This window comes from Thalassophryne amazonica, chromosome 21 (genome assembly GCF_902500255.1).
Source record: "Thalassophryne amazonica chromosome 21, fThaAma1.1, whole genome shotgun sequence".
Lineage (NCBI taxonomy): Eukaryota > Metazoa > Chordata > Actinopteri > Batrachoidiformes > Batrachoididae > Thalassophryne > Thalassophryne amazonica.
The window spans coordinates 22,949,046-22,958,833 of NC_047123.1; the positions used below are offsets into that span (position 1 = coordinate 22,949,046).

General features: G+C 45.7%; 1 protein-coding gene across 1 annotated transcript; it reads right to left on the reverse strand.

Moving 5' to 3' along the window:
• On the reverse strand, positions 1-9,308 carry ppil6 (peptidylprolyl isomerase (cyclophilin)-like 6). The gene is made up of 8 exons (XM_034162144.1): positions 9,113-9,308; positions 8,928-9,023; positions 2,602-2,790; positions 2,328-2,390; positions 850-997; positions 560-619; positions 345-480; positions 1-243 (listed from the first exon to the last, which is right to left on the reverse strand). The coding sequence occupies exons 1-8, from the start codon at positions 9,206-9,208 to the stop codon at positions 132-134; spliced, it is 900 nt and encodes a 299-aa protein (XP_034018035.1). The 5' UTR covers positions 9,209-9,308; the 3' UTR covers positions 1-131.
• Positions 9,309-9,788: the final 480 nt, after the last annotated feature.

The following is a 9,788-nucleotide window of genomic DNA, read 5'->3' on the forward strand; positions in this document are numbered from 1 at the left end:
ACACAACACTTATTTTATCTAAATCCAGCACAGTGACATTTTAGCAATTACACATTTATAGATTAATTTATTTTTGATAATGTGCAGAATTTTGATTAGTATGGAAAAACCCAACAACCAATATTTCAGAGCTATAGCTTAAATATTCCACAATCTGCAACTTTGCAGTCATATTGTGGTCTTTCAGTGCAGGTTGGGACCTCTTCTAATCTCCTGAGGACATCGACACCTTCAACGACTTGACTGGAATGAAGGAAATAAAGAGGGGAAACCGTTGTTTAAGACATCTGATATGACACGATGCAATATGGACACAGTACTGACATCAAAATAGAGATACAAACCCAAAAGCAACATATGTTCTGTCCATCCAGGGTGTTGGCTGCAAGGTGATGTAAAATTGGGATCCATTACTGTGGGGGCCTTGGTTGGCCATTCCCAGAATGCCCCGCTTAGAGTGGGAAATTGCAAAGCTTTCATCTCAAAAGAGCATGGAAAAGAAACTCCTGGATTTACTGTTTTCCACATGTTCACATGGCAACATGGTTTGTGTCTATACCTTCAAAAGTTGGTCCATAGATGGACTCTCCTCCATTCCCCTTTCGACCTGGGGAAATATCTGCAAAAAAAAAAAAATAGCACAAAATTCTTTGTTAATTTTGATTTAAGTTGAATTAAAGCTAAATTTGAGACGATGAAATTTCATCTGGGTTTATACTATTTGTAGGATAAATAAATTGTTTTAAAATGCACGAATGTCAAATAAGGATGACATTTTCCTGATTTAACAGTGATGTAGTAACCAAATGTAGGTTTTTAATCATTGTGTCAGGGTGAGCTGTAAAGTACCTCCACCCTGCACCCAGCCGTTGGATACCACACGGTGAAACAGAGAGTTCTTGTAGCAAAGCGTGATGCCGCTTTGTGAGGAACCCTGTTCCCCTGTGCAGAGAGCCAGGAAGTTTTTGGACGTCTTTGGGCACACATCTGTAAACAGCTAACAAAAGGAAAAGGAAGACATGTTACTCCACAAGTAGATGATCTGGCTACACCCAATCATATTAAATCAAAGGAAAGGAAATGTTAAAGACACGAGAACGCACAGGCGCTTTAGACAAGCAAAACTACTAGAATACTTTAATTCGGGCGATGTTTTTTGTGTGTCAGGCTTAGTGGGGCAGATCGCTATGAAATAGTTTAGATTGCCATAAATCAATTATAGGCCACTCACGTGGGAAAAATAAAAACATTAGCCATGCAAAAATTCAAAATGTAGCCATTTTTTTGAGATGGCAGATTTGATTTTTTCTTTAATCTCATTTTGATCATATTACTCATAGTGCAACATGTACAGTACCAATAACACACTTAGTGGAATATATGCACGGTAAAAGGGAAGTCAGTCACCACAGTTCCCAAACAACAGTTTGCTGGGGCGTCTGCAGAAGCAACTTCTTGAAACAACAGCTGAGAATTGGGTAATTAGTGGGGACTTGTTCTTTGAGTATAGTTAAACGTTTATTACCTTGGATTTCACATTTCAAGGTTAACCAAGGTCAAAATGCAATATTACCAATAGAAAGGTGATATGTTACTTGATACTAGTATTGACGTAGCCATCGGTTTAACCAATTCCTTAAAATAGCCATTTTAAACATCCCCTACTTACATATAAACATTCAACCAACATTTTGACCTTGGCCTGTGATCTTTACTTTCAATTTTTAATCAAATTGTCCTTGTCACAGGTAACAAATCAAGGTCAAAATGTTAGTTCAATGTTTATATCTATATAGGGGATGCTTAAAATGGATATTTTAAGCATCTCCTTGACTTTCAATTTTTAATCAATTTCTCCTTGGCTGACACAATTATTTTGCCAAGTTTGGTCCAAATTGGATGAAAACCTTTTGAGTTAGTTGAACAAACAGACACACAGTATTGAAAAAATACCCATGTGCGCCACAGTTCCCAGCTCTTAAAAAACAACAACAAAAAATAAAACAAATACAAATCACTTTGTCAAAATATGCTGTTTGTCTTGCGGCTACTCCCGTTCTGTTCAGGGTCAGAACAGAGGATCATCTAACACAGATCCACATTGGGGTTCGGAACAAGTTTTACGCTGGATACTCTTCCTGATGTAACTCCAGTTATTGAACTGTATAAAATGTGACAAAATATAAATGTGGCCACATTGTAGAATCTCTGCAATTTTAAATTTTTGCACAGCCAAAACTTCTTCAATGAACTAACACCCCAACATGGACACGTGCCAATTTTTGTGCTTGTATGACAATTTGACAACTTTAGTTTTGTTGACTCACCTCGAACAATAACCGCCCTGCTGCTTCTCTGCCAATGTCAATGTCCATGAAGACAAACAGATGCTACAATAAAAAAAAATTAAAATAATAAAATAAACATTATTATTCATTTTCACAGGGTCTTAAAATGGGTACAAAGTAATAAATATCATAAATACATGAGTTTACAGAGAGATATTTAGCTTGGCGTGCCATTAATTGGTGATGGGCGTAAACATAAATAATAGTCCTTTTTTTTAAATATTACATTAAGGTGAGTGTGGTTTTGACTTGCCCCAGTTTTCTGCAAATGACTGGAGTAGCGATCTTCAGCAAGAGCGTGACAGAAAGTCTGCGGCTCAGTGGAAGTGAAGCCCCATTGATTCTTGGCCCAGCTGGCGAGATCCCCCTCTGTACCGAGGAGACGGCCGTTCACAAAGCACATTAGGCTGCTGGCGTACTGCCACACTTCACCACGCAGCTCCTTGAATCACAAGTAGTGAGCGCTGGCATTGTGATTCAGCATTTCATAAGAATCATAGCATCACTTCTACAAACAGCTTTATATATATATATGTATAGCACACCTCTCGGCAAGCCACAGTAAAGAAAAAATACGATTGTGGAGAGCTTCAGAGTCGTAACACATCCACAGTCCTTCCTTTTAAGGAATATCCCTGTTGGACTTCCAACTGTGGCTGCAGCTAATGATTATTTTAACCACTGTGCACAATCTGCTCTGTTGCACGTCATTCTTTACATTTTCTGAAGTTTATCTCTTTAACTGAATAATTTGTGTTCTGCCGTTCCTGAGATACCGAGGGGTAGTCACGTCAAATGGCTCAAAGGTCAAAACTGGAATTTCTGCTTACTTGGGCTCGCTGAGTAATTTAAGCTACAGATGCAATCACCAGCCTCAGTGGTTACTGAGAAACGGGGAGGAGTGGTTTCATTGGTGTCAAAAGTCAACACAGTGGTTTCTGGTCACTTTTAGGAACTTTTTCAAATACATGGGGTCATGGAATAATTTAAATCAAGAATCCATTACTCGAGCCTCAGTGGTTACTGAGATCTGTTACCAATTTAGATGTTACCATGGCAACACCTCTATTTTTGTTGAAAATCTTCCATTACAGCTTTAACAACTTGTGCCTTGCAAATAATTTGGCACCAAACAGGATGTACAAGTAGTGGATTTTGAAATATGAAATAATGTCCACAGAAGCACTGAAAGGTGGAATACAGTGAACAACACCTTATTTATTAATTTTCACCTGCATCACAAAAGACAGAACAAGTCTAGGACCTGCTTGACTCCATGTGCACATCTGTCTGTGTGTCTGAGTGGCCGATGTGTATGCGGTATCTTGACTAAGACTTTATGTAACAAGGTGAAACTTGGTCCACAAGGTCACTGTTATGTGGGCCGCTGAAGAGGAGGTACTGCTGGCCCACCACCACCAGAGGGCGCCCTGCTTGGAGTGCGGGCTCCAAGCACTAGAGGGCGCCAGACCCAGAAGAAGTGACAGCTGTCACTCATCGCACCAGCTGTCACTCATCTACACCACTATATAAGCCGGACTGCAACTCCACCTCCCCGCCGAGAAATCAACTACCGAAGAGGTAATTTTCTCTGCTGACTCGAACGTTGAGTGATAATCTGAACTTCTTTTGCAGCCGTTATCCTGTGGTGTTTGTCCTTATCTGTGGGATTGGCGTTTGGTGTGATCAGCGACGGCTTTGCCTCACACCCCAAACCAGATAAGTGGTTAAGCAGGAGCTGCACGAGTGTGTGATTGGAGGTGGAGGTGCTCCCTCCTAACTGAGTGCAGACTGTGGATTACTGAGTATGCGACTTCACACTCATCCATCCTGTCTTGTTTTCTGCCAGCAGTACCAGGGTCGTCAGCCGAAGACAGAGGCCACCTGGGGACTCGGGACTTGGCGGCTCCGGTGTTCTTCAGACTGTTGGTGGTGGAAGCCGTGTGGGATGCGGCTCATCTCTCGTCGGGGGTCTTCTATCTTCGAGCCTGCCCACACGTCACCTGGTGTTAATTGACTATATATATTTTGTGTATTTAGTTGTGTGATGTCACAACATTAAATTGTTACTTATTGGCTTATTCATTGTCCGTTCCTTTGCGCCACCTGTTGTGGGTCCGTGCTACGACACCTTCCCAACAGGATTTCTCAGCCTTTCGTCATGGATTCCGAGGGACATCAACCCGAGCTTGAACGGCCAATGGAAGAGCCAGGAGCGCAGGCATCAGCAGGAGTGAGCTGCAGCAGATTTTAACCGCCTTCACGGCTCGGCTGGATTTGGTGACCGAGCAGAATGTTCTCCTTAACCGGAGGGTGGAGGCTCTCACCGCCAGGGTGGAAGCGCGATCAGGGCGCGATCAGGGCGCTGCTGCAGCCACTCCTCTTGCTGGTCCTGGGCCCGTAACAGACGTTCCACTGGTCGTTCAACGACCCCCCCCCACCGTCCCCTGAAGCATACATAAGCCCTCCGGAACCGTACGGAGGCTGTGTTGAGACGTGCGCAGACTTCCTCATGCAGTGTTCGCTCGTCTTTTCACAGCGTCCTGTCATGTACGAGTCAGACGCCAGCCGGGTGGCTTATGTTATTAATCTGCTTCGAGGAGAGGCACGCGCCTGGGCTACGGCGCTTTGGGAGCAGAATTCACGGCTCCTAACGTCTTATGCTGGGTTTGTACGGGAGTTCAAACAAGTTTTTGACCATCCCAACAGAGGCGAGACTGCTTCGAGCGTGCTGCTGTCAATGAGACAGGGGCGTCGCAGCGCAGCCAAGTATGCAGTCGACTTCCGCATCACGGCAGCGAGGTCCGGCTGGAATAATGTTGCGCTCCGCGCCGCCTTCGTAAATGGACTGTCTCCGGTCCTGAAGGAGCACCTGCTGGCTAAGGAGGAACCGCGGGATTTTGACGGGCTTGTCGATTTGGTTATACGCTTAGACAACCGTTTGAATGAGCATCGTCCGGAGCAGGCCAGGGGGCGTGACCGGGCACGAGCCGTCCCTCCCCCTTCCAGTTCCGAAAGGGTGACGTCGTCCCCACGCTTCACTGCCAGAGAGCTCCGTGTGGCTACAGCTCCCCCTGCTGAGGAGGCTATGGACATGAGCAGGGCCAAAGTAAAAACAAACGTCAGACAAAGGAGGCTGGCCCGCGGGGAGTGTTTTGTCTGCGGCTCTTGTGAGCATATGCAGAAGGACTGCCCCAAACAGTCAAAACTACAACGCCCATCCTTAGAAACTGGGCTAAGGGTGGGTCATAACACGCACGCGGGGAAACCCCGCAAATCTGCACGAATCCCAGTAACGATCCTTTGTGGGGATCTAACCCTTCATGCCCCAGCACTGGTAGACACGGGGTCGGAAGGGAATCTGCTGGATAGCAGATGGGCAAAGGAAGTAGGGCTCCCCCTGGTGGCTCTGCCGGCACCATTTCAGGTGCAAGCACTAGATGGCACCCTGCTTCCGTTAATCACACATCAGACACAGCCTGTGACCTTGGTTGTGTCTGGAAATCACAGGGAGGAGATCGTGTTCCATGTAACACCTTCTACCTTCCGAGTGATTTTGGGATTTCCATGGATGGTGAAGCACAATCCCCGGATAGATTGGCCGTCCGGGGTTGTGACGCAGTGGAGCGAAACCTGCCACCGGGAGTGTTTAGGATCCTTGGTTCCTCCCGGCATGACGGCTAATGAGGAGGTTAAAGTCCCCCCCAATCTATCGGCGGTGCCAAAGGAGTACCACGATCTCGCTGACGTCTTCAGCAAAGATCTGGCGCTCACTCTTCCCCCGCACCGACCGTACGATTGTGCCATCGATTTGGTCCCGGGCGCTGAGTACCCGTCCAGTAGGTTGTACAACCTCTCACGTCCGGAACGCGAATCAATGGAGACCTACATCCAGGACTCTTTAGCTGCCATGGTGATCCGGAACTCCACCTCCCCGATGGGTGCTGGTTTCTTTTTTGTGGGCAAAAAGGACGGCGGACTCCGTCCATGCATTGATTACAGAGGGCTGAACGAAATCACGGTTCGCAACCGATACCCGTTACCTCTGTTGCATTCAGTGTTCACGCCCCTGCATGGAGCCCAAATTTTCACAAAATTGGATCTTAGAAACGCGTACCACCTGGTTCGGATCCGGAAGGGAGACGAGTGGAAGACGGCATTTAACACCCCGTTAGGTCACATTGAGTACCTGGTCATGCCGTTCGGCCTCACTAACGCCCCCGCGACGTTCCAAGCTTTGGTAAATGACGTCTTGCGGGACTTCCTGCATCGGTTCGTCTTCGTATATCTGGACGATGTACTCATCTTTTCCCCGGACCCTGAGACCCATGTCCAGCATGTACGTCAGGTCCTACAGCGGTTGTTGGAGAACCGGCTGTTTGTGAAGGGCGAGAAGTGCGAGTTCCACCGCACTTCTTTGTCCTTCCTGGGGTTCATCATCTCCTCCAACTCCGTCGCCCCTGATCCGGCCAAGGTTGCGGCGGTGAGAGATTGGCCCCAACCAACAAGCCGCAGGAAACTACAGCAGTTCCTCGGCTTTGCAAATTTCTACAGGAGGTTCATTAAAGGCTACAGTCAGGTAGTTAGCCCCCTGACTGCCCTGACCTCCACCAAGGTCCCCTTCACCTGGTCGGATCGGTGCGAAGCCGCGTTCAAGGAGTTGAAACGCCGGTTCTCGACTGCACCAGTTCTGGTGCAGCCTGATCCTGATCGCCAGTACATAGTGGAAGTGGACGCCTCTGACTCAGGAGGCGCCCGTTGAGGCGGGGGTCCTGTTATGTGGGCCGCTGAAGAGGAGGTACTGCTGGCCCACCACCACCAGAGGGCGCCCTGCTTGGAGTGCGGGCTCCAAGCACGAGAGGGCGCCAGACCCAGAAGAAGTGACAGGTGTCACTCATCGCACCAGCTGTCACTCATCTACACCACTATATAAGCCGGACTACAACTCCACCTCCCCGCCGAGAAATCAACTACCGAAGAGGTAATTTTCTCTGCTGACTCGAACGTTGAGTGATAATCTGAACTTCTTTAGCAGACGTTATCCTGTGGTGTTTGTCCTTATCTGTGGGATTGGCGTTTGGTGTGATCAGCGACGGCTTCGCCTCACACCCCAAACCAGATAAGTGGTTAAGCAGGAGCTGCACGAGTGTGTGATTGGAGGTGGAGGTGCTCCCTCCTAACTGAGTGCAGACTGTGGATTACTGAGTGTGCGACTTCACACTCATCCATCCTGTCTTGTTTTCTGCCAGCAGTACCAGGGTCGACAGCCGAAGACAGAGGCCACCTGGGGACTCGGGACTTGGCGGCTCCGGTGTTCTTCAGACCGTTGGTGGTGGAAGCCGTGTGGGACGCGGCTCATCTCTCGTCGGGGGTCTTCTATCTTCGAGCCTGCCCACACGTCACCTGGTGTTAATTGACTATATATATTTTGTGTATTTAGTTGTGTGTTGTCACAACATTAAATTGTTACTTATTGGCTTATTCACTGTCCATTCCTTTGCGCCCCCTGTTGTGGGTCCGTGCTACGACACCTTCCCAACAGTCACCTCATTAAGATCTTGGACAAGTTTTATGTTGCATGTGTTTTGATTCTAATTTCAGCCACCAGGGGGTAGCATCTCTGAAACACAATGTTGGTGAGAACTGGGCTAGGTCTTCATGGATATCGGGATCAAACTCGACCTTGCTAAGATCTTGCACGAGTTCGACGTAGGGCGGGTAGCGATTGTAATTTCAGCCACTGAGAGCAGAGTCATTGAACGGTAATGTATGTGAGAACTCAGTATGATCTTCATGGATTGGGATCACATTCTGTACCATGCATAATAGGACACAGGTTAGGGTAAATATTACCATTTTTAAGTTTGCCCCTCAGTTAATCTAGTCAGCATGTGGTTCATGAAATTACGGTCAATATGTCAAATTTATTAATAATTTCTAAAATGAAAATAGATTAAAGCTACAGTGTGTGGTATTTAGTGTCATTTATTTATTTATTTGGTGAGGTTACAGATTGCTGTCATCAGCCATGATTTTTTTTTCTTCATGTTTTGTCTGATATGGCTTTCTCTCGCACCTCTGGCTCCTGGATGCATTATACATCACTATATTGACTATCATGGTGTAACTGCAGGACCTTTGTGGCCGGGACGGCGGTGGGATCGAACCCATGCGGCTCGCACTAAAGACCATTCCTCTACCAGGTCAGCCAAAGGGGAATTCCCCGTTAGCCAAGCTAGCGGGAACGTCTTTTCAATCAGGACCCGGGACCTTCATCCCGCTACAATGGCATCTGGTAAGATGGTATCAGCTGCTAACCCTGACTTGAACCCAGTCCTTAACCCCTATCTCACAACAGTAGCCTTCACAAGTCCAAATGTATTGACATTTTCTATATTAATTAGACAATAATAAAGAACACTGAATCCTTGATGAACTATCTGAAGAAGATCTTGTTGAAAATCCTACAATGTAAAAGACAGACAATAAATTTATTACCAAATCTGTTGAAGAATTATTATCTGCTCATTGAGTAAATCAACAAATTTTGTAATATGTGCACCAAATTGCTGCACCTACCCTTTTTTTGGTCCACAAATAAGCATCCCAATCAAATTCAAGCAAAGGCTGGATTGTTGGATCCAGAAATGCCTCCGGAAACTTCTGTTTGAGTCCCTGTTTGACAAAGACAAGTACAGTTAATGTTCATGATAGTGCATCATGGAAGAAACACGTTAGATTTGAGAAACTAAAGGTAAAAGTACCTCAGCAATCCTAGTAGCAACATGGAAATTCTGCACTTTAATTAAGCCAACAATTTCTAGATGTACTGTTGAGTCCTCGGCTGTTGCCTTCGCCATGGCTGACGGATACGATTATAAACCACACCAAACGTTTTTCAACTAGTGACTTTACCTCTGATGAAGAGACTTTAAAGCTTGTATCGAACTCGCTGGCTGTGATTCGAAGCAGTGTGCCGAAGAGGCAAGATAACCACGTGACTAACTAGCGCTTCAAACATAAAAAAAAACTCACACACGTACACAAAAGCATTCAGGAAAGTGTCCAACGTTAAAACTACACTACACCCATTTCACCACCAGATGTCCAAGTGAACCAATTTTTTTTTTTTTACTTATTTTATTTTATTTCATTTTATTTATTCATTTATTTTGAGTGAACCAAGTTCGGTTCTGATATAAAGCTTCGAAAAGCTTCATTTGCTCAAACAAACCATCGTCGCCCTGGCAACACGCATTGAGCGGCGCTTTAAAATGACGTTCTTGACAAACGTCGAATGTCGTACAATTTTAAATGAGGTCTTCTTTGCGTCTCGGTGTTTTAAATATAAATATCGGTGAATCGAACGTTCAGTGTATGATTTTTTTTTGACATTAGCCAAAAAATTGCACACAAATCAAAATTACAATAAATTTTATT

Excerpts from the sequence above, each read along its gene's own strand:
- ppil6 (XM_034162144.1), bottom strand. The coding sequence starts at position 9,208 with ATGGCGAAGGCAACAGCCGAGGACTCAACAGTACATCTAGAAATTGTT. Across the intron at positions 9,024-9,112 it reads TTGCTACTAGGATTGCTGAG|GGACTCAAACAGAAGTTTCC; the intron begins GTACTTTTACCT and ends TTTGTCAAACAG. Across the intron at positions 481-559 it reads CTATGGACCAACTTTTGAAG|ATGAAAGCTTTGCAATTTCC; the intron begins GTATAGACACAA and ends TGCTCTTTTGAG.